Source organism: Rousettus aegyptiacus, unplaced genomic scaffold (assembly GCF_014176215.1).
Source record: "Rousettus aegyptiacus isolate mRouAeg1 unplaced genomic scaffold, mRouAeg1.p scaffold_m13_p_4, whole genome shotgun sequence".
NCBI classification, from domain to species: domain Eukaryota; kingdom Metazoa; phylum Chordata; class Mammalia; order Chiroptera; family Pteropodidae; genus Rousettus; species Rousettus aegyptiacus.
In genome coordinates, this window is record NW_023416307.1 from 40715354 (window position 1) to 40741106 (window position 25753).

At 39.7% G+C, this 25753-nt stretch overlaps 1 protein-coding gene and 1 pseudogene across 4 annotated transcripts in view; one reads left to right on the plus strand and one right to left on the minus strand.

Moving 5' to 3' along the window:
• Positions 1-8342, minus strand: part of ABCC5 (ATP binding cassette subfamily C member 5) — a 66269-nt gene extending 57927 nt beyond the window's left edge. Inside the window, exons 1-2 of one of the 4 annotated variants that reach the window (XM_016137987.2) lie at positions 7977-8342; positions 4639-4821 (exon numbers count right to left, since the gene is read on the minus strand). In XM_016137987.2, the coding sequence (XP_015993473.1) occupies positions 4639-4767 (129 nt within the window). In that variant the 5' untranslated portion in view covers positions 4768-4821; positions 7977-8342. Of the gene's footprint in view, positions 1-4638; positions 4822-5875; positions 7412-7466; positions 7927-7976 lie in introns of those variants that run through there. The other 3 variants (XM_016137989.2, XM_016137988.2, XM_036218653.1) reach the window with 3 other exon arrangements.
• On the plus strand, positions 1072-21285 carry LOC107507005 (annotated as a pseudogene).
• The last annotated feature ends 4468 nt before the right edge of the window (positions 21286-25753 follow it).

Consider the following 25753-nt stretch of genomic DNA (forward strand, 5'->3'; position numbering starts at 1 on the left):
AAACAAACAAACAAAAAACGTAAGAAAGCATTAAATAGTTTTGTCTTGCTTTTGCTTAAATTTTAACTTAAAGCAACTAAAATCCAAACTCCTTGGCCTATGATTGAAGAACACACATCATCTGAAACTCGCTGACCTATCCCTCTACATCTATGAGCTCACACTGTATGCTTAAAGCTAACAGGGCCTAGTTGGCTCTATCTACAACTCTTTCTTCTGCCAGGCATGTTCTTCCTATCTCCAAATTCTACCTATTTCTCAAGTCTCCAATCAAATACTCCCTCCTCTTGAAGTCTTCCCTGATCTCAAAGACTAAAGCACTCTTTCTTTATTAATTTCTATAGCATGTACACTACAGTAATCTAAGTATACACGAAGAGGTTAAGCTTCTGTTGGAGGGCAGGCAGGCCCAGTGTTTATTTTTATCTGCATCAGAATACTTCTTTCCGTGCTGTGCATGCATCTTAGAGAGTGAGCAAATGTTCGATGAATAAAAAATTGAATAAACATCGCACCTTAAAATAAACAAACAAACAAAACAGGGCTCGTGGAGTTAGGGCATCTACATGTACATGTATGAGTAGAATTGTAAGAAAAGGACCTGTGCCTGGAGAACCATGCCTCAGACACAATGTTAAGGAGTGGTCTAGACATAAATCTTCATGTTTGTTGAAATAATGCCAAACTAACACCAGCCAAGGTTAGTACTGAAGCTCAAAGAATGAACAGCAACAGAAGGCACCCCTATTAGCACTTCAGGATTAAAGGATGTTCGCTTACGCATCAAATTGTGTGTGACCACAAGCATTAATAGGTCTAAATAAAGGGTAGGTGTGGAAATGCACTATTTTTACTTTCATTACCTCTAAGTAGATGTGATACAAATATCTAAAGATGTGACTGATTAATTTTCCCAGAGTATTCCAAAAGAAAGATTTGGCCACAATACTAAGAAATGAGCAAACTGTACTCTGCAACTTTGTTTACAGCTTGAAAAAAAAAAAAAATCAATAGCCTGTTTAAGAATTTGTACCTTGACACTTTGCTTAACTTCTCTTTGATAGTTTCATGCTTCCATGTCAACTGGACCTAGCGAGGGCTAATGGTGGTAAGTAAAACCTATTTTCCGATTAAGAGTCACAGATGTATTCTTACCTTTTATTACTTTAGTTCTTTATTTCGGAGGAACAGTAGGCATACCTGGCATCTGGAACATCCTGTCCCAAATTTCCTCTCTACCAACTAATATAGAAATAATGGTTACGATTATGCGACATGAAATTATAATCTCTATCCAATTATCTGTTTGTATTTTTAAATACTGTATGCTTACATATCTATTATGCTTCCTAACTATTTAAATTATCCATCTTTTATACTGTCTCTGAATCAGAAATTTTTTGTTATCTTGCTGGTTCTTCTATCACCGAACTGTTAGTATATGAGTCAAGTTCAAGATCAATAAATCTAAGAAATTTTGATTTTTGACAGGTAATAATGCAAGAACATTCTAGGCAGTACATGAACTTTTAAAAACACTTGAGAGTTATGCATTCACTTTAATGTGCATAAAATTTGATTGCATAAACCTCTGATTTTATTGCTTATGTCAAGGCTCAGCAAAAAGGAAAAAAACAGTTGATTAAAAGAAATATTTTAAGTAAAAAAAGTTCAAAGGCTACAAGGATATGGTAAGAACCAGAAAAATGGAACTCATATGAAAAAGTTTAGGAAACACGAAAGGATAATCAAAATGAAATTCATATGGACTCCTGAAATTTTGTAAAAGTATGGTATTAGCCTTCCTGTTTCTTCAAGATAAGACTTGATCACGTGAAGGAAACTTACTGTCTGATGCCTGACTTCATAATTTAGCAAACAAAAGGCACAACAATGACTCTATTTCCAGTTCTTCTCCACCTGCAGAGGAAAAGCTCGCTGCTGCCACTACACCTCCTAATGTAATTTCTGCTCCAGCCAACTGGAGAGGGACTCTGTCCCCAGAAATTCCACAGGACTGCATACTAGCTTCCCATATTCCGCCTCTTCCTGCTTGACAAGCCTGCTCACTCCTAAGGCTTCACCTACACGGATACACTCATGATTCTAAAATTTTTTCCTGTTCTCTTTTTTGCCTGTGCTCTAACTACCTACTGATTATTTTATTTAGATGCACTTCAGATTCAACATGCTTAAAAGCATACCCGTTCTCACCACCAATCCCAGCCATCACAATGTGTCCCTCCCCTTCCAGAGATGCCCCTAAGTCTTTCCGCTCTTTTCCACCTCATTGTCATGCTTTGACACAGACCCTTGGTCTCTCTCACGTACGCTAGAGCACAGAAACTTCCTAACTGCTCTCTGTATGTTTTCTCTCTCATACAGGTTTTTTTCCATAACTGCCTCAAAACTAATCTTCCTAAGATAAAATCAAGTCTTAAAAATCCCTTATCAGCTCAACTTCATTAGCCATTGGGTGACATAAATTAAGACTACAATGGGGTATCAGACGAACTCATCAGAATGGCTAAAAGAAAGATAACGTTAACACCAAATACTGGCAGGAATGCAGAGAAACTGGATCAGTCATACTCTGTTGGTGGGAATGTAAATTCTATAGCTACTGTGGAAGAGTATTGATGTTTCTTATGAAACTAAACATGTGCTTATCATATGATCTGGCAATTGTATCCTGGGTCTTTCAGAAAAATGAAAGCTTATTCACACAAAATCCTATATACAAAAGTTCAAAGCAGCTTTATTTGTAATAGCAAGAAAGTAGAAATAACCTTAACATTCTGCAACAGGTAAATGGTTATACAAACTATGGTATACCTATAACATGGAATACTAACTACTCACGATGAAAAGGGAAGAAATATTGATACACACAACAAATTAGATGCATCTCAAGGGAATAATGCTTTGTGAAAAAAAAAGGCAGTCTCCAAAGATTATATGTTATATGATTCCATTTATAAAGCATTCTTAAAATGATAAAATTACAGAGAGAGAGAACAGATTCATGCTGCTAGAACTTAGGTGAGAGGGTGAGGGAAGCAGCTGTGGCTATAAAAGAGATCTGTGTGATGGAGCTGCTTCGTATCTTGACTGTGGTGGTGGTTTATACAAATCTACACACGTGAAAATAACTGCATGGAATACACACACACAATGAGCACAGGTTAAACTGGTGAAGTCTTAATCAGGTGGATGGACTGTGTTAACGTTAATTCATATCCTGTTGAGATACTGTGCTGTGTTATGCAAGAAGTTACCATTGGGGGAAGCTAGATAAAGTGCACATGGAATCTCTCGGTATTATTTTTTTTAACTGCATGTGGATTTACAGTTATCTCAAAATAAAAAGTTAAAAGAAAAAAAAAAAAACCCTTCTCAATAACTTCCAATAGTTCCCCAATGGCCATAGTAAAAGATCCCTTAGTGTGGCATAAAGAATTTTCTCTTACACATCCTACGTTTAGACAACTAGTTCTAAGAGCTAACATTTATTGAGCACAGCTACATGGCAGGCACCATTCTAAGCAATTTATATGTGTTATCTCATTTAATCTTCAACAATCCAACCAGTCAGGTTCTATGGTCAATGCTATTTTATTCATAAACCACTAACTTGATAGCATCCCAACCTACTCATCTTTCAAAGCCTTGTTCTAATATTACCTTTGTGACTTTTTCCAGATTTAAGTGCTATACTAACAGTGTCAAACACTAATAAGATATTAATAAATGTTTAATTAACAAGGTCTAGACAAAGAAGTTACAAAACTGGCACCTCAGGGATTTAACAGTGATTACATTGAATCTATGTTTCTCCAAAGTTAAGCTTGAAAGGGAAAGTACTGTATAATATACAGTGGGAACAGAAAACACTCATTAATGAGAAAATGTTAATAAGACAGCCGAAGAAGAATAGGTAATGTTAGGCTAATGAACCACCAAAGGCAGCCACAAAGCCCATATCTTTCTCAAGTTTTCACATAACAAATACATGAACACAAACCTGACTTCCTAATCCCAGTCACCTACAACTCCCCTTATTAGTTACTTTTGCAACTTAAGAAAAGGTATTATTTTTTTTTCTCAGAAGAAAGGTATTTCCTCTTGTTTAAAATGTATATTCATTATTTCCCTTGGAGGAAACTAGATTATTACATTCATGGATTTACTTGAAAAATTTACCGATTATCATACAACAATCTAGAATGATTCCAAGTACTATGAAATCCGAATGAGTCTCTCTAAGGAAGTCATTTTAAACACAGACAACAGAGGCAGGAGAAAAAAACAATTTTAAGTACACAAATGAAATTTAATGGTCCATATTCCCTCTGTTCCACTTCCCACCCCTCCGTAAGTTGTCTTCTCTTAAGCAAAGCCTTTTCAGAAGGTACCACAGGTGAGCAAAAGTGGCAGACAGAAGGCAAAGGGAAAAATAGGTGGGAGGCTGAGAGCCAACCTCTCCTCTTTCATAAGTAACCATAAATTCTTAACAGTGATCTAAAGCCAATAAAGAAAGAGAAACTTCTTTTTAATTATGCATTATATGAAAAAAAGAAAGTGTGGTCTAGTACAACAAGCAGATAAGAAAAGGGACTCAGAAAAGGAAACACTGACCGGCCGAGTTCTCTTGTATTTGGAGTCCTCGTGGTCTCTGTCCTGCCTGGAAGTAGTGGTTCTCCCTCTCGCATTTCTATAACCAGGACTGGGGATGATATACTCTTTTCCTATGTCGATATCCTTCATTTTCTCTGAATAGGGGTGCCAGGTTCATAGACTCCTGGTTTTACTTGAGAATTTCTGAAATTAAAAATTCATCAAGAACAGACATCACCTAAATTGTGCTTAATCATATGCAAAAGTGCTTTAAAATAGGAAAAAGGGCAAAAGCATTCACATGTTCTGCCTTGATATCTATTAAAATATTAAAATATTAAAATTTTCAAGTACCATTTCATATTTTAAAGAAAAAAATCATTATAATAGAATCAAGAATTATCTCCTCCCACTGCCAAGGAAAACAAGATTAGAGAAAATAAACACTGGTAAAAAAGACACCCACCCTCTTCAACTAAGTTCAAACTCAATGTATAGAGCCTTTAGATAGGTCTTTAAAAAAAAAAACAAAAGACTTTCTGAAAACAATTTGTTCAAAGAATTACAATCTCCACAATTTTAAAACAGATATAACTTCTACTAAATTTTACTAAATGAAAACTTATAAAATATTTATTAGACCTATCCCATCTCTGCATTTTTATAATTAGGTAATAGGCTAGCTGATATTTTTTTAAGTACTATGGAGTTACAACAACAAAACAATATCATACCTTACCTTTAAAACAAATTCCCCTTGGGATACTGAAAATATTCTAAAATTAGATAGTGGTGATGGCTGCACAATTTTGTGAATATATTAACAAAACACTGATTTGTATACTTTAAAACACTGAATTTCACGGTTTATAAAATTACATCTCAACAAAGCTGTTGTTAAAAAATAACCAAAACGAACTGACCACCCTGTCCCATGAAGTCTTACCTACTATGACCTGCTTGCTGGGCTAACACTAATTAACATCCTGTATCAACTCTGATTACTTTTGAAAAAATAAAATACATAACACACCTCTCTGAAATATTTCCCCCACCCTAAAAGGGTTCAAAGTTGCCCAAATATGAACTGAGAAAACCCCTTTCAAACCAGCCTCAGTAGAAATTAACGTGTAAGCTGTGTTGCCTTTTGAATTCCATAAATTCCTAGCTATCACTATAATTTAAAAATACTACTCTGCGGACAAATTCTGACAGCTACAATTCATTTTTTAAGGTATCAAAAGAAAAGAATACTTACTAATTCTCTAAATAAAAAAGACTAAATCTCCTTCCTAAATATGTTTCCAGTGTAAAGAAAGCTTGACTTCTTGCTTTTCAGAGGTCCGATTCAAGTACCCTGAGTTGATATGGTCAAGTTACTTATCTTTTAAAAAAAAAGTCACCTTGTCCAATGACAAACTGCACTGGGCTTACAACCAAGGCCACAGCAATCACGTCACTAAGCTTAAACTATAAACAGACCTGGCACCTGCCAGTGTCCCCACTGTCTGGATGCAGCTGCAGATAAGAGTGAGTAATCCTTCTTGTTACAAGGGTCACAGAAGTCCAACCTTCCCCTTCAAAGCTTCCCTAGCCTAGCTAATTTCCAGAAGCTGAATGGATTAGTCCTACTTTGAAAAAAAGCAAGAGGAAGGGAGTTTAAAAGTGAGAAGGCCAAAGAAATGCATTCACAATATAAAAGCCATGTTAAGGGGAACATTAAGATCATCCCAACTGTCTAAGAACTCATGATAAACAAAGTTTATTCCAATCACTTTATTTCAAGTCCTTCTATGTTTGAAAGGTATGGGAAGCAGTTTTCCATCACCTCTAACGCTCCTGCTTCTTTAATTTCAGGGGGAAAGAGTCACAGTCACTAGAGTAGGAAGACCTTGAATGGGTACAAAGTTACTACTTCTTGGCCTTGAACACATGGAAGATTCCATCTGCTGTATCAGGGGTATAAGACAGGGTACTCCATGTGGGGTCCAGCCAAGAGCTAGGAAGCCCCATAGTTTTTGGAAAGAAATAAGGCCCAAATCTGAAGAAAGCAATGAAGGAAGGGTCATTAGTCTTGACTACTTTTTAAAAATACTATTTCTATTTATCTCTTTTTCTATTCTCCCTTAAAGTTGTTAAAAAGTCTTTTTAAAATGTTAACTTGCTTTTCCTGTTAAGAAAGGAAAAAAGGAATGGGATTTTTGTTATTTCTGAGCCAGAGCTGTGCAATGGCCCTAGCAGAATAATCGAAGTGGGAGAATCCCAAAGAAGTACTAGATTAAAAATCAACAGAGTTAAGACCACCTGCTCAGAGCCTTTTTAATCAAGGTTCTCCTTCCAACGATAAAAGTGTACAATGCAGCAGATGAAACTGCATAGTGGAGGTGGAGTGCACAGTATTAAAAACTGTGATTAACCAGACTGGTGTTTCCAAATTGCCTTTATTATAACAGAACTTAGGTTTCCCACACCTCAGGAATCTAGTTCCAGGCCCTGAAGCTGTACAAGACTATTTGACCTGAAGCTAAAAAATTCGTATTTACCATCCTCCTGCAATCCACTTGTGCCTCCAACCTTCCGCACCTTTCACTAACTCAGGCTAGAAACCCCAGTATAACCTATTCATCTCCTCGCAAACCTTCCGAAACTTTGCCCGTGGTTCCTGTGCCTCCTGCCTCCTCACGTCCGTGCAGAAACCAAATGATCCCTGTGTAATAAACACAAAGCACCATGCAGCTCTGTGCGGTAGAAGTGGAAAGGGCACTGATGACAGTCAAGAGATCTGGGTTCCATTCTGGACTCTGCCCAGGGGTTTGCTGTGCGTGCTTAAGTCATGAACCTCCATTTACCCATTTGCAAAAATTCCGAGGATCGCTTCGCAGGTCGCTGGCAGCTGAGTCTCCGGTGCGCAGCTTGAGCGGGGGTGCCCCAGGCCGCCCTCCCCACAACCTTGAGATTAGAGGCTTCTTTCAGCACAGCTTCGCCTGGGATGCCCTGGACCCTAGGGCGTTCCCATGGCCAGTTCGGGCCTGGCAAGCCGAGAGCGACCCACACCCACGGGCAGCGGGCGCAGCACCCCCTGGTGGCCGCATCCGGGAATGTAGCCAGCAACCTTGACTACTCATCCCATCCTACCTGCCTTCCCACGCCGGTACCTCACCACAAGCCTCAAGGGTCGCGTCCCAAGGAGGGGGTGACGGGAGACAAAGAGAGGCCGGGCCCGGTTTCTTAGGTCTCCAGTTTCTCTCGAACTGCTCGTATCCCCAAAAACAGCCCGCCGCCTCCAGAGGAGACACATAGGGGTGATCCCCGTGACAACTGAAGGAAAAGAAAGGGGTGCGGCAGTAGACGCTCCCTACCTGTGCCCCAGCTCCAGGACCGCCCAGACGGCCACTCGACCACGCTCCCGAGCATCAGCTCCAGAGCAAAACAAGCCTTTATAGCGGCATTGGCCGCCAGACTGCGCAGGCGTGCTGCACAAAGACTCTCTAAGGCTGAAGGGAATTGTAGTCCCCCTTCCTGGAGCCGGAGGCTGGACACGCGGCAAAAGACTCTATTTCCCAGAAGCACCGTAGAAGCCCCCGGGGAGGTGCAAGCTGCTCCTCCTTTCCACCGCGCATCTAGCTCTGCACCATCCTTCCCAGTACTTCTGGGAGCCTGTCTGGAACCTTCTCTGAGGCCCCCATGGGTGGCTGGGAAGGTTGACAGTAGCCCTGTGTGGGCCGGCGACCCTGTGTTCTTAGGCTTGGAGGTCCCGACGGTGTACGGCCGTTTATGCAAATCATCGGGAAGGTCACCGTAGCCTATGTGTCCTTATCGCCAGCCAGCCTCAAACCTTATCTGTTGTGCACGTACCATATTACGACTGCTTGCTCAGGAATCCACCCTGCAGTCTGATATCACCTTTCTCAACTTTTATCCCACTGCCTAAATGTGTGTGTTGCCTGGTTTCTAGATAATAAAATGCCATGATCGCAGTTAAAGTAGCGAGAGCCTTAGAAACAGTATGCCAACTCAATCCCTTTCTTTTTATAAATGAAATTGAGGTTCCCAACGAGATCGATTATTTCTCTTTGAGTTTCATCTGTGCCTTCAACATGAACATAACTACTCTCTGTTGAATGCCTGCCTGCTCTGTATCGGTGCCTTTCATACAATTCTTGTTTCTTTTACTCTCCATAACAACCCTATGTGTAGGTGATAAGATCATTATCCATTTCAGAGATTAAAAGAATAAAGGAAGGTAAAGTGACCTGTCCACCTGTATACAACTTGATAGTGTGAAGACATTAATGTGCCATAAAGCCGAGATAATTAATAGTGTTCTTGCACAAGGATGGATCGATAGACCGAGGCAATAGAATATAAAGAGCCTAGAAACAGACTCATGCATATGTGTGAACTTGACCTGTAACATAACAAATTAGTAGAGAAAAAGAGATTCAATAAACAGTGCTGATACGATTGGTTATCCTGAATTTTTAAATTTAAGAGATTACTACTTCATACAACACAAAGAAAATTTCAGGTAGATCAAAAACCTAACTGAAAGGGAAAATGTTAAAACATTTAGAAGAAAATGTGAAATATCTTTGTGGGCATGGGAGTAGAGAAGATAAAAAAACAAAGAAGAGAAAAAAATGATAAATTTTTACTATATTAAAATTTAAACTTTTGTACAAGATGCCACAAATAAAAAGATAAAGCACAAGTTATAACTGACAAAGTTTTTAGTATAAAATATGCAATTAATTTCTACAACTCAATAAGAAGTGACAATAACCCAATAGGAAAGTAGGCAAATGAATGAATAGAAGATTAGGACAGCCATTCAAATATGTAAAAAGACACCCAATCTTACTAATAATCTGGGAAATGGAGATTAAAATAGCAATGAGATACCATTTTATGTCTACCTGATAGGAAAAAGTAAAAACCTGATAACAAACGTTGTCAAGGATCTGGAATGACAGGATATTTCACATATTGCTGAGAGAATGCGTGTCAATTGATTGAACCGCAATAAGGAACAATTGGCCCAATTTAGTAGATTGGAAATGGGCTGTATTGTAGACTCTTAAAATTCAGTGGCTTGAAGTCAAGAAGTTTTTTTCTCCCATACATAAGAGTCATAGGCGAGATATCAGATCAGCAGTGAAGTTCTGCTTCTTGTAATTCCAGAGACCCAGAGCGACAGTGGCTCTCTCAGATTTAACATGTGGCTTCCAAAGTTGCTCTACTCATTGCTATCACCAGTCAGTTACTCGGCTGGGAGGAAGGAAGAAGAGAGTGTGGAGAAGGTGTGAGCAGTTTTTAAGGCACCAGCCGGAAAGTAGCATTCATTATTTCCAATCACATTCTATTGGGATAGTTTAGTGATATGATCACATTTAACTGAGAAAACTGGGAAATGCAATCCTCAGCTGGGTAGCTATGAGCAATTTACAACTCTGTTACAGTGGAAGAAGAAAAGAACAGATTTTGGTAAAAGTTAATGATTTCTACCACATATGCCTATCTTTGAACCCAGCAATTGCACTTCTGTATATATGCTCTAGACTGCCCTTTCTCAGTGGGAGATTCTGCAAGTAAATTAAGTCCTACACAAAATTATTTGAATGACTATTTTCTTAATTCCCCCAAGGGATAATACATATAGCTAGTATCATTCTAGATGTCCGGGGGAGAAGTTAATTCATTAAGCACAATGAATACCTTAGGGCATTATGACGTAATGCTATTAGCTGAGAAAAGCCGCCCCCGAAGAGTCTCCCACACACTTGCACAAGGCGATGTATTGGTTGAGCAGTGTCTGTAACAGTGGAAAGAATCTAAATGCCACTAACAAGAGAACAGATAACTAGATTATGGTATTTGTACAATGAGATATCATATAGCAGTTAAAAAAAAGAGGACTATTAGGTATCAGTATATATAAATCTCAAAAAACAAGGTTGAGTGAAAATAAATTACAAAAAGACTCAAATTGTATGACTCCGTTTGTATTAATTTTATAAACTTGTAAAAATACGATGTCATTTGAGGATACACTGTGTGTTGGGCATGCTAAACAACAATTCGAAATATAGTTACCTGTGCTGTTGGAGGGAGGGGCCTAAGATCAGAGAGGGACACATGCATATAAGGGGCTTCGCCTGCTTGCAATATTTTGTTTCTTTAAAAAATGACTTATTACTGTTAAAATTTAACAAAGCTTGGAGGAAGGTACATGGGTGCTTCTAATATCATTTGCTGTATTTTTGGTAGAGTTTCAATATTTCATAATAAAAAAGTTTTAATGTCATAGAAATAAACATTTCTCCATTGAGATATATGCAATTTAACAGAAGAATCTTGCAGATTTATATATAGTTTCTACAGACAAGAATTACTGAAGTATCTCTCCCCATCTGGTTGAATGACAAAAACTTTTCCTCAGCACTCCTTAAGCCACCTCACAAGGCATACTAGTACTTCTGACCATGCCTCAAACATTGTAACACCCAAAAGCTGCATATCTGATACCTTAATATAAAATTAAAAAGCTTCTAAAATCTCCCTGAAATACTTGAAATATATTGATTTCAGGTTAAAAAGAAAAAGAATAGATGACAGCTATGCAGCCCTGGCACCAGGCTCCAATGCACAATGGCACTACTGCAGTCTGTCCGAGGATAGCATAGGGCGAAGACTTAACACTTGGCTATTTACATGATATTAATTGAAAAACATAGCCTCCTTGAAATGTGTTTGTGTTGTGAAGGGTGATATTCTCCAACACTTAGATGGGCTAGCGAATCTGTTGCAATGCAGACTTGTATATATTTTAAAATATTATTTATGTTGTACAATGTACTAAGCATATCATTCACTCAATATTTAATGGAGATACAGTAGAGATAAAACAGACAAGTTTTCTGCCCTCATGTCACTTAATGTCCCAGATATACCTGTGGTAAGTACTAGACAAAGAAGAAAATCTATGTTACATTTGAAGGATGGTACAAGTTAGCAGGGTGAAGACAGCGGAAATGGCAAAGGAGCAAATACTGTAGGCAAAGGGAACAACCAAGGCCAGGTGGTAGAAGGAAGAAGGGAATATTTCCAAAGGCCTGTAGTGTATGTTATAGGTACTTAGAGTAAGAGTAAAAGTCAACAATTGCAAGGTTTTAAAAGATGAGTTGGTTAACGGTTGAGAAATCAAATTTGCATTTTGAAAACTGCACTGCAGCCAGCAGAATTGAGAAAGAATTAGAGGCAGCTTGAATGCAAAAGAAGAGTCTAGCTGGAAGTGTTGTCCAGGGAAGAGTAGATGGGGGTTTGGACTACGACTTGTGGTGGAAAGAGAGAGAGAAGTAGATAGACGGGAGAAATCGAAGAGGTAAAATCAACAGACCTCGTTGATAGATTAGATGCAGTGATGCGAGCAAGAGAGGTATCAAGGGTAACGACTAGGTTTCTTCCCGTTGCAGAACTAGATGGATGGTGGTACGTTCATTGACGTGAGAAGTGTTCTACTGCAATAGCCTCCCAACACCCTCCTCTACCCAGCTTCTCAGGAGCTAAAGCCAAGTGGTAACAACCATCCTACATGTGCTGTGGCACTCATGTTGAATTCTTCTGCTGGTAATAAAGATAAAATTTCTTTTTTGCAAATTAATCTTGCAATGAAAGTCACTTTCAAGGAATAAGACATTTTTAAAAGTCAGTTAATAGATCGAATCATTTATTTGACATCATGGAAGTAATACACTGTGACAGAATAATATACCTTTTTAATGGGCTCAAGCAAATTAGAAGAGGATTTAAGACGTAAACAATGCTAAATGAAAGTCAAATGACATCAGAGCATGTCATGCAGATGAAGGTTTCACAATATTTTTAATAGAGAACTGCAGTGGGATTAGCAGAGTGTTCATGCAGTACACAGCAGTATAGTCACATTATAAGTCATATCACACATTCATTTTATGAAGGCAAGTATTACACACTTCCCAACTTTGTAGTAGTAACTTCCCAAGCTCATTAGCAGTAAGAATAGTAATTAGAATGAAATAAAAAATTGCTTAAAAAATTTTTAAAGTACCGTTGTCTTGAAATGCACTATCAAATTGCCCCCCACCCCCAAAATAACAGGCATTCAAAAATTAGTTCCTTTTAAATAGTGGAAAATAATTGACAACGATTATCTAATTTTAGCAAAGTAATATTATCCACCACATTAAACAAGTGTTGTGTTGATTCTGTAGTCTTATTGTATATAATTTGTAGATTAATTTTAATTTTATACTGGTATAAGAGCTATAAGCATAAGGACTTTATACATGGTTTCATGAATATACATATTTAAGTAATATTATAATATAAATAATTTAAGTCAACATCGGGATTTAGGAACATGATTTTTCTTAAAAGAGTTCTGAACCTTATGTAAGTTTAGGAGACACTGGACATCAAACCAAACTGTAGCTTGCTCTATAAGGCCTTCCATGGTCTGGCCCCACATAATGCCACAGCTTCATTTCCTGCTGCTCTCCTTCTGAAATCTGAGGTCCTGACAACACCGTAATTTCCATGTTTTCACTCTAGCTATTTCCTCTGCCCAGATAAACCATCTAAATTTATTCAGTTAAGACAACAAGCATCACAGCCCACAGACAGGCCTTGGGATTTTAATCCTCCCAGAATGACACGGATTATTTATTCAACTGAGTAAAATGTCTAACATGTGGTAAGATGTATCTGGGGAACCCTCCCACATTATCTAGAAGTATGGACTGGGTACCTGTCAGGCAATGGGTTCCCGCTAAGAGAAGCCAGAACCAGTAGTCAAAATGGAACCTTCTCGCTAAAACAGATCTAGAAAATTCTCAAATCTTTTGCTTTATAAATATGTGGGTTTTTTTTATCAGAAGAAAAGATAAACAACTTTGGTCTACATTGGTGATAACCTTTTTGTCATGAGTGTCACTTTAGGAAAAAAAAAAATCTATGCACGCCGCATTTATTCCTCATTCAAAATAGTTCATTTACTGAGTCCCAGGAAGGAATCATGTGTATCCTTAAAACACAAATTATATACTTTATGAATTACAATACCATCAATGAGAAAAATTCCTATCATTTTCAGCTACTGAAATGTTACTTTCTGAATATATTTAAGTGGTAACAATACCAAAGTATCTTTTTAAACTTTCACCCTAAAATTGGGTCCAAGTGGATGATGACATGTGGCCTACAGCTGGCAGGCCATTGATCTAAAAGAAAAGAAGAAGAAAAGAAAAAGGATTCCTCCTTGAGTCAGTCTAAGTTTATATTGCTCAGGGATTCAGAAACAGATTATAATTTACATTCTACTTTTTATTTTCTTGTAGATTCTTAGAGTTCCAATAAAATTTCAAGTTTTACAGTATCTATTTTTTTTAATTTTTTGATTCATTTATCCATATGCTGCTTACATTCTATATTCCATCTGTAGCAAATTTAAGACAAATTTTTCCAGTTTTTTTCTTCTAGATTTATTCTAGTTACCTAAAGCAGTATTTCTCCAAATAATCCATGGAGCACTAGTCCTGCAAGCGATTTTGAGAAAAAAGAAGGAGGAGGAAGAGAAGGAGGAGGAGGAAAAGGAGACGACGACGAAATTCTGAGAAAAAGAAATTTCTGAAGTCAACTAAGTTTGGGAAATGATGCATATGATATTTAAATCACATAAACATTTTAGCTAAACACTCTGAGAAATCCTACAAGAATAAAACCAGTTTAGTCTTGTTTAATTCAGCATTTCTCAGACTTATTTGAACTTGAAATAATAAAAATAACATTTTAGAAACGACCTTTAACACCTTGTAGCACTAACATTCTGCAGAAAACGTTTTATGATATGCTAGTGATCCAAAGTCATCTTTTAAAAAAAGAAGATTAAAAAAATTCCCCAAAGGGAAGGGATTCTCAAATGATGAAGAGTAATGCTGAGAGGAGTGAGGGATGAACTTTATCAGAATCTAGCTGAGTGAGGCTGAGCAAAGGGCTCATAGGAACTAGGGTTGCTTCAGTCAATCCAGACGGTTTAAGTCTGAAAGATTCCATTCATGATGAAGCAGTCTTAGGTAAGCCTGGATAACAGTAACAACTACTGTTACTGCCATTTTTACTGTTATTTCTGCTTCAATTTATTAATTGCTTAGGAAAGGAAATTAATTACTCATATACATTATCTCTAATTACATAAAACCCCTGCAAGATAGATGTTATCTTCTCAGTTTTAGAGATGAGGAAACAGGCTAAAAGTCGATATGATTTTAGTGGAAACAGGATTTGGTCTTAGACCTTTCTTGCTGCACCATACCAAATCAGTCTGTAAAACTCCTTCACTGAAGCAAATACTCTCCCTTTGTTCTCTAAGCCACTGATTACCTTCCCTGGAACCTTCCCTAAAAGAAATAATTCTAAAGTAAAACAGGTTAAGCCATTGATTACTTTGGCCCACTTAACCATACTGCTATGAATCAAATATTTGGGCATTCTAAATCATGCTTATGATAACCTAGGTATTAAATGATGTTTTAAAATTATTTCTCAACTGTCTTTATGAATCACACAAGAAAATCAATCTTAACAGTCAAAAGCAAACTCAAATGCCTGCAGAGGCCAAGCGGATAATGTAATGAGGGGAGTTGGGTCAGGAATAAGACAACAGTTGGTGACAGAGACCATGACGATTTAGAGGGAACATATTCCATCCAAAAGGCTTAACTACTTCTTAGTTATGCCACGTTGTTGTCAAGCAAAAACATGAGCCCAGTATTACTTGATCTTATTTTTTTAAATGAAGCCAGAAACAGTTTTTATGTGAAATCTCTCAATTCTAAAATGTTGACAAATAACTAATTTCTTAAAAAAAAAAAAAAAAAAAAGCAGGGCCAAAAACACCATAAACTTGCAGACTGATTGCTCATGACCTCATAAGTTAACTTCTACTCAAAGCACTATTACCTCTGCCACCTCCCCTCGACCCCACTAATCACTCCCTCCATCTAGCAGACCTGGGTCCATATTGCTTTTGACACACTCAAAAAAATCAAAAGTTAAGACTTGTCAGTACTGAAGTCATATTTACAACCTTAGAGTCTGAAGTGGATTATAAAAAAGGAGACCCCTCCCCCGATTTTTTTTTTTAAAGATGGCAAGAGGATTAAAATAAGTGCATATGCCACTTAAAGGCAGTGGCGGTCATGATGTGCCTTTTCTAGAATGAGTTATATGCCAGAGTGACTCTGCAGTATGAGGAAGCCATTAGCACTGCTCCAGTGGCCAAATATTTTTGCTTCCTTGTCTCCAAACTGATTTTCTAGATTACTTTTGGAGACTAGATTTAGGTTCCATTATGGCACAGGGTGAATAGTCCTTCAAGACATTTTCTTAGCACCAGGAGTGCTTTTTTAGAGGGGTGGCTAATGCTACTTGACACCTGTATTATTTATTCAAAGCTAGGGCTCAAGGTGTGGCCTCTGTTCTTTTAAGGTCGACATCATCCCTAAGTCACCAGAGAAGAGCCAAGGAGAGGAGGATGGAAAGAGGTTGGCTCCACGGGGAGGGATTCTTCCTCTGCTTCATTCTCCTTCTGCTGCTTGAGGATAAGATGCGACAAGAGCAAGAGCAAAGTAGACATAAAACTTCTCGGAAACAGAGAAACCAGGCTAATTCTTGTTATTCCTAGACAGTGAATGACTGGATGTTCATTTTGGTAAAAACGGAAACTTTCAACACTGACGGTGTTACACCTCTTTCTAGGATCCTAACAGTTAGCTGACTCTTCTCCTTAATTACTCCTCCACTCCCCTGCTTCCATTGGCCTTTTCTCTTTCCCCACGTCTTTCTCTGTCTAAGCATATAATCTATCCCCATGGTTTCTGAGTATCAGGTGATGTTAGAAAGAAGGGAATTCTCTCTTGGCTCTCTTGAAACAAATAAAATGAAACAGGGAAGATGCTAAGGGGAAAGATGTGGATGAGAAGACTTGTCATAAAAGAAGGAAACTTTTTCAGTATAACTTTCCCAGTCTAGAATATTTTTCTTGTTCATTATTGAAAATGAGCAATGAGGGATAGTATAACATCATAGGCAGATAAAAAGCAGATGTTAACCATATCGTTCTTTGTTTCTGCTCCACAAAGTATGACTAGAAAGGGGTTAATATAAGACTGGTGTCGAGGAACTCTCTTTAAGATAGTCTCAGCGGTTATGACTACTGAGTTTTAGAAGACAACAATCACAGCACATAGTAGAAACACAATAAACATTACTCATTAAATTGAAAAACTGAGTTTCCCCCTTAAGGTTTGACATATCTCATACTATCTACCTGATTACCTCCCTTATCACTAATTTATGATCATCTATACCTTATTAGTGTAGAGAGGAGGACTGTGACTGCAAAATTTGTCACTGACATCACCCAGATGGCTCAAGGACAGAAGCGAGCAATGGAAGGACACTGAGCGAAGGTGGAAAGGTTTGTGGTGAGACTATGCAGAACATTGCAGGATACTGAGAATCAGTGGTCATGGCTGAGTTTGCGTACACATTTGGGCAAGTTTTGCGTGGAGACAGAAACAATGAAATTAAGGATGGATGCTGACTTAGCTCACTTCATCAACTTCCACCATTTACCTAAAGGTCCGGCCCATGTCCCCTGGTTAAGGAAGGAGAAGCTCACATGCTTCTCCCGTGCTCCCTATTTTCTCTCTATGCAGAAACACTCCCTAGGCCCCAGTCCTGGCACTTCTCTCACAGTCTCTGCTCTTTACAGGAAGACGCAATGCTTTCGCTATCAATTGTTCAGGCTTTGACCAGAATGGGGTGGAACCTGCTGCTTTCCAAGCAGTATTTGACAGAAAGGTCATCAACTTTAGCATTGCTACTCATGTCAATATCTTCTTCACCTTGTCTGCCATCCTGGAAGTGATAAGTCCTAACCCAACATCGCAATGGTCTTGTGGTAAGCAGTGGGTTTCCCGATTGGATTTTGTAAAATTAATAACTCATTCTATGGAGTAGGGAGACATAACAAGGAACACTACAATGACATCATTGAAGGTAAATTTCTGTCCCTTTTTGGAATCCTCCACAAGAAACGTAATTCCAATGGACTTCCATACTGTATTTTTCACTTATGTTTCTCATGTGCTCTGGAATATTTGACCTACATTTTTCAGTGGCCTATGATTAAAAATCATAATTGTCTCGTGGAACACAGAACAGCTTTGAAAATGAGTAAGAGGTGAGTGGTGGTATTGGACCTGACTTCATAGAATTAATGATCCTGTATGAAAATTGTTTTTCCAGAATGCACAGCTTCAACTGATGATATGATTCCTGTGGCTAAATATGGTACGATAGACTCGGTTTCCCCTTTATCATGGTATCTCTCTTTTTCTAGTCCTAGGTCTAACTTTACAGATTACAACAGATAAAGCTGAGAATATCCATAAATTAGACATGTTTAAACAGAGCCAGACCAACAATGAAAACACAAAACTTCCTGACTATTCTGCCAGTTTAGGAGGGCAGAGACGGTGGACAGGGAGAAGTTGGCATAAACCAAGGTCATGGAAGCCAATATTTAAATGGCTCCATCCCAGGGAACCTAAAGCCAAAGCCAAGAATATAAAGTGTGGGAGATAGAGTAAAACTAAAACTAGTCCCCACCCTGTTTGTCTCATGCCATGGTTTCCTCTAGATTTGGTACAATCCATTAATCAGATAGAACCCATAGGAATGTGAGGGCATCAGGCAGCTCAGCATAGCAACGGAGAACCTGTGGCTTCCGGATATCTTCATCAAGGAGTTGTGAGTATCACTGATGAAAAAAGCATGAAGAAAACCATATCTCCAGAGAACAACATGATGTTAACCAATAAGGGCCACACAAAGATTCAATTTAGAAAGGAGCAGCATCTGAACTAAGCATCTTACAAAAATTCTAGAATGTAGTGACAGGTAGAAGGGGGGGAAGTCAGGTGAGTGGAGCTGGAACACAGGAATGGGGTCACCAAGGAGAGAAAGAAGGCCAAGTCTGATGGCAAATCCACAGAACCCACCTTCCCAATCCTTCTCACGTATAGCATGAATGTGGATCAGAAACCTACAGGTCTCATGGCTTATGTCAACAGTGAAGGGTGCATCAGATACGATAAGCAAATGCAAGTGATCAGCATCTGTAACCTGGGCATCTTCTAGTTCCCCTTTGATAAACAGAACTGCACCCTCACCTTCAGCTCTTTCATCCACACAAGTGAACGAGGCTCATATACAGTAGGCTATTGAGAGGCAGAGAAAGAATTTTTAGAGAGAAGAGAACAGAGAGCTGGAAACAGAGAGGGAATGTCACTGAAAGGGATGGAGAATCCAAGTGGCAAGAAATCCAACAGTCTGGGCAAGGAGTTTGGGAGCATTTGGTGAGGCTGAGTTGTCTGGGTCTCTCTGCAGTGGAGAACATGGTCCTGGGCATGGAGGAGGAAGTGCAGAAGATTTTAAGCACATCACAGAACCTCATTCAGAGCAAGGGGGAGTGGATGCTTCTAGGTATTCACCAGAGAAAAATGAAGATGACTGTGAACGCCCACCAGTACAACCAAATCGTTTTCTATGTGAGCTAAGGGGCCCTGGTTGTAATCTTCTCCTGAGATGCATAGCTTATGTTCCCACTAGAATGTGAGCAGAGATTTTTATTACTTTTTTTTACTAACAAATCTCCAGTACCTAGAACAGTACCTGACACTTAGTAAATATTGGTGGAATAAATCCACCCTGAGGAAGAAACAGAGCATCTATGGCAGTGATTTGCAGAGAGAGTGAGCTTCCCACCCCCAGGACCATTGGAACTTTTTGGAGGGCTGGAATTTTTGTGTTTGTTTTTAAAAAGAGATGGTGGGAAAGTTATGGAACGCTGTCGTAAGGATATTATGATTCCAAATCCTGGCAGCACAAAAATATCTGCCGCTGTTTTCCTTCCCCTCCCATTTGTCTTAAATTCCATCAGCACAGAGATTAGACCTTGATAAGGAGAGCAAGTAGAAATACAAAGATGAAATGCACATGATAACCTAAGCATCTGGTCCCTCACTCCTGTTAAGAGCACAGCAGTAGGGATAAAAATGACGTGGAGAAAGTTGACACTTTTGTCCAAGAAGGAATGAGATATGTTTCCATGGTGAGCAGCATGGCAGAATCAAACCCTAGAAGGCAGCCTGTGATTAAGATGGCTTTGTTGGAGAGACAAGACGTGAAAGGGACTTAAAGTAACATAACCTTACTAGATACTTTGTTCTGGGACAAATCTCAACTCTTGCTCTTAACTGGCTTGGCTGCCTTCCAGCCTACTCCTCACTTGCCCTCTCTTTTCTCCCCAGGTGACCATCAGGCGCAGGCCCAGACTCTATGTCATAAACTTTCTGATGCCCAGTGGCTTTCTGGTTGCCGTCGATGCCCTCAGCTTCTACCTGCCTGCAGAAAGCAAGACTCGTGTCCCATTCAAGATGACCCCTCTGCTGGGCTACAATGTCTTTCCGCTCATAATGAATGACTTATTCTCAAAGAGTGGCATCCTGCTCATCAGTAGGGCTCCACCCTCCTTCAGGAGAATAAAAGCAAGGAGCGGGTGAGTGGGGAGAGGGACCAGTAGAACTATTTCAGAGTGAAAAGGGATCCTGAAAGAGGCCCCTGTGGGAAAATAGGAAACAAGAAGTCCTGGGCAGTGCCTCTGGCTTTCACACGGGCCTGCCTTCCCTCCAGGTGTCTACTTTGCCCTGTGCCTGTCACTGATGGTGCTCAGCCTGCTGGAGACCATCTTCATCAACTACTTGCTGCACCTGGCCACCACCCAGCCCCCACCCATGCCTCAGTGGCTCCATTCCCTACTTCTACACTGCACCGATCCAACAAAATGCTACCCCACTGTGCCCCAGAAGGGAACTAAGGGCCTGGGCCTTACCCTTGCTCATTTCCCTGATAAGGAAGTCAGCTTTGCTTACACTTCCTCTTCTAACAGTTCCACTTCCCTGCCCCTCCTCCTCCCTGGTGACCTTCGAAGTCCATAGCTAGGTCTCTGTCTCTCCTTAGGTCTGAAGGAGCCCTTGGAGTTGGTGGGAAAAGTGCCAGATCCCCGAGAGGCAGAGGCAAATGAGTGCCCTGGGCCAACGAGGACTGGGCAGGAAGACGAGGCTCAGAGGCAGTGCTTGGTTAGCCTGTGGGTGCAGTTCAGCCACATGATGGACACGTTGCTCTTCTGTCTCTACCTGTTCTTCATGGCCACCTCTCTCATCACGGTCATTGTCCTCTGGAACACTTAGGCAGATGCCTGCCTTCAAGCTCCAGCCTGGAGCTTGTCTTGCCTCCGGAAACCAGCCAGACTCTCATGCCCATTCAGATTCCAGCCTCGCAGGTCTGGCAACCACCTCGTTTTCAACCCAGTCTTTCTGCATAATCAGGCCAGACCTGGATGGTTTCTCACAGAAGAGCAGTGTGTCCACCCTCCCTGCAGTCCCCTTGTGCAGTTAGGCCCTTGCTCCTATATGCCATCAACTCCCCTCCTTCCCACAAGTCTTGCCTGCCTGGGCTCCTCAAAATGCAGTTTCCCGGAATACTTCCTTGATTTAATCACCCCCAATAAACCCCTTTGCAGAAAACTTTGGCTCTTTCCCTGCATTCTGTTATAGTATAAACTATCTTGGGACTAAGAGTCTTTTTGCAGAAACTTCTCAATACCAAAGTAAAAAGGATTTTCTTGTTTTATATTATTATTTATTATTATTTTATTATTATTATTATTATTATTATTATTATTATTATTAGTCTAGCACACAACATGCGGAAATGAGAGAGGAGAGAGAAGGGGCAAAAATCTATTACAAGGAATTATAATAAAAGAGGGATCAACCTTCTAAATCCAGTTATCCTGGATTTAAGCTTCGAAAATTAATTATGTGTCAGAACCAGGCATCTCTTACTTAAAGAGTGAAGCATTTCATCACAGCCTGATATATGACTCATTCATCACTAAGTGCTTAGAGTGTTGAAATAATCCCAAATTACTGTTAACTGTCTGTGTTGCAATGAGTTGAGCCGCCCTTAATCATGCTAAGAAAATACCATTATGCCAAGGAAAGTGCGCCTGAAAATAGCATCTACTTTATTGGGAGTAACACAAATGCCCCTATTGAACTGGAAAATTTCCTTTCGTAGCACTTGCCTTGTGATTTTGGAAGTCTTGTCTGTTGGCTGCAGTACACAAGATCTGTGGCATGATTTGCTGGATACCCCAGGTTCAGAAAAGCACAGATCCGAGAACAGCTTAATTACAACTCAAACTTAATCTTTTATTTTTAGCAACCATTTAACTTCCATTCTTTTATGTATTCTACTTTCTATCTGAAGCCTAAATTTCTCAGGTAACAACTGGCCAGGAGTAAATGAGAGTGATAATATTGTTTACTAAACAGTATTTCCCTGGTCTCTCCCCTCCATGGTTCTTTTTCAAACACCTTTAGCTCCTTCCAGTCACTGTAGATGCCCAAATGGTGGCAAGGCTGCAATGTCCACTAGAAGTGCTGTGGCTGGTGGCCTGGGCCTAAGGTCCTACCCCAATATTCTCTGCAGAAGCATCTGCCCTGCAGAGCCCAAGCCACTAGAGGGCTGGCTCCTGTAGCACAGATATCCCCAGCTGGATGCTGAGTCACCAGAACCAGCTGTTACTTGCTCTTTCCCTGCAGTCCCCTTCCGCAGGCAGAAGTCCATTGGAATCTGGAGTATTGAGGCAGAAATACCCTGCTATATTCTGAATCACTCCTTCACTCAGGCCTGTGGTCTTCCAACTAAGCAGTTGTCCCTTAATTTCCCTTTTTTCCCCCTCTGCATTGTTTTTCCAGGAAGGTCTTTAAAGGGCTCCTTACTTCTGAAACCCTGTCAGGTACTCCCCTGACTGTCACCAGTCCTCCAGGAATGTCCCAGGTGGAGCGTGTACACAATGAAGGCTCAAATCAGGAACCCTGACATAAATTAGTGTATCTGTTATCTTGGCAGTTCTTCAACTCGCATCTTTCCACAAAGTGGTCCTTGAGAAAGGACACAGTAAAGTAATAATAATAACCAATACTTATTAAGTTATTAATATGTGGCAGGCACTTTTTTAAGTGCTTTATATGAATAAACACTTTTAATTCTCACAGTAACCGCATGAAGTAGGAATTACAGATCCACAAACTCTTGTTGCCAAATGTGTTTTGAAATTTAGAGTTTTTCAGGTTTTAAAAAGGTAACAGTTGTGCATATGCTATATATTATAAACACCCCACGTAGGGTATGTGTCAGCATCCTATAATCACTTTAATATTTCTGCAGTGAAATCTATGCATGTTCACACTGGAGAGAAAAAAAAAAAACTATGAATAATTTCAGGTCAAGTTTTACCACCAAATAATGAGTGAAAAATCATTTGTTTTTCAAAGTTCTTTAAGTTTTAGAATTGTTATTTGTATTATTATTACCATTTGATATATTCAAATAAATTAGATTAAATGAATGAGAAAAGGAAGCACTGGGAGATGACATAATGGCCTGTGAGCTGTCTCCCAAGGTTCCGCAGCTAGTTAAGCGGCAGAGCTGTGGTTTGAGCCCAGGCCAGCTGACTCGAGATACTGGACTCTTACCCTCTAGGGCCTTCAAGCTGAGGATGAGAACCAGACAGGTTCTCTAAGAGTCCCATGTTGAGATGTCAATACCACTTCAAGTCTTTTTCAGCTAACACCTTAGGAGAACTAAAACAGGGGGAGGCCCTGATCTGGGTCCCCAAAACAACCTTTCTTTTAAATTTCCTTTTCCTTGCTCCCTCAGTTTTTTCACTCCTCACCACTTCCCTCCTCACCCCATCATAAGTCATAACACCCCATTCACCACTTGCACTTTCTCCATTCCTTTCTGGAGCATGTATTCCCTAAATCTAATCCATCTTTTCACCGTATTCTCTATGGATTTAGTTTTTTGCTGCTGATACTTATTGTCAGATGCCCTTGGATCTCCCACTTCTCTGTCCTGTCCTGAGACAGTCATCTCACCTGGAAACTCATCCTTGACTTTGTTGAGTAGCTCGTTTACCCAGTTTGAGGGGTTCTGAAATTATTTAAGATTAAGTTGCATCACTTTGTTTTTTTCCACCCATCTTTATGGTACATATTTCTCTGCTTATTTTCTTCAGATTTTTTCCCAAACAAGTAGCTTTAAGTTTTATTTGAATAGAAAATATGCAATTCATCCTTTTTTTTTTGGCACATAAATTAAGATGTTATATCTCCTTTCAGTAGAAGAAGGCGTGATATAATTATAGTGATTTTATTTTCTCCAAAAGTAAAATCTGAACATGTGATCTTAGCACATAACTGATAATCATACAGAAACTTTGAAACTAGAGCTTTCCAAGAAAATTGATGGGTATGGTCACTGTCTGTTCCTTCTATAACAGGAGCATATGATAAGCACACTTCGTGCTAATGGCTTTTCTCTTATGTGGCAAACTTCTAAAAGGCTGTACAAGGCAATTCATGACCTCTTTAGAAAAATCTACTGATAGGCAACTGGTCCTGCCTGGGCCATCTTGCATTCGATGGCCTATTTCTGCCTAATAGTTCCTCATCTAGTCCATTCATCTGCAGTGCTACCCTGTGATTCTTACACACACTTTTGTTCACTTCCTTTTTCTCTAAACCAGTGATCCACAACCTTTTTGGTACCAGAGACCAGTGCTTCTATGAGAATTTGATGCCTGATGATCTGAGGTGAAGCTGAGGCAGTAATGCCAGCGCTAGGCTGCAAATACAGATGAAGCTTCACTCTCTTGCTCACAGCTCACCTCCTGCTGTGCCTCCCGGTTCCTAGGTTCCCATTCCGAGGTTCCTATGAGGACACAGACCAGTACTGGTCCACAGCACAGGGGTTGGGGACTTCTGCTCTAAACCATTGCAAGTAGTAGTTTCTATGTTTTCTACATTTTCAGGTTCCCTATTTAACTGACATTAAAATGTATTATCTCATCACCACCATCTTTTCCTCCCTCTCCTTCCGTCAGATCTGCTTTAGTAAGTTAAGTCACGGACTTCATTTCAAGCCTATTATCTCCCTTCTCTATAATTTCTGATCCTCCCTTTAACAACCTCTCTTGTTTGATCATTCATTGTACTGGTCCTTCTATATAGTAGGAAAAAAATAGTATAGTACAGACTTAGGAATCTGGCAACCCCGGATTCAAATCTGACGCCATTATTTGCTAGCCAAATAACCCTGTACAAGAGGTTTAATCTTACAAGTTTAAAGGTCTCTATTTGTGAAATGGAGCTAATAACAAGTTAAGCTATTTTTAAAACATAAATTTTAAGAAATTATTGGTAAGTGTACAGAAACTAGAAAGCCAAATGTGACACACTAGAGACCCTCTATTTATCATGCAGGCTGGGACCTAGAGAGCAAAATCGACTTCGAGGTGGGAGGCAATAGACATAAAAAGTTACAGACTTTCTAGTTCGATCCCCTCATGTCTTATATAAGAAAAATGAAGTGGATAAAAGTAAAATGATAAATATAGGGTGGTTGTACTTCAAGAAAGCCTGGGATCAAAGCTTGGGCTTGTCAAAGTGGCAGCCACAGGTAAGTGCTTATCCATGGGACTCTTTCCAGGTACTTACAGGAGTCACAGAACCAACCATCTCTCCTGCTCCAGATACCACAGCCAGTCTGACCTCAGGTGTTGCCCCATCCTGCAGTTTGGATATTTGGCTGCCTCCTCTATTCCTGGCTCCTTAGCCCTTGCCAACAGTTTCTGTATGTGATTGCCATCCATCCAGGCTGCAAAACAGTGGCCTTCACTTCCCCCTTCCACCATCTAATTCTGCCCTTGTCAGGTTATAGCTATTTTCCCAAACCTAATCCCTTAGGCTCTCAGATGAATGGGGCCACCAGAGGGCCAAGCAGTATGATCTTCCTTGGAATAGGATAGGGAGAAAGGTCCTGGTGTCCATGACTTACAAACTACAGCTCCTGTCCCCACTGTTTAACTTTGTACTCAGGCATTGTCTAGGACTGAGGATTT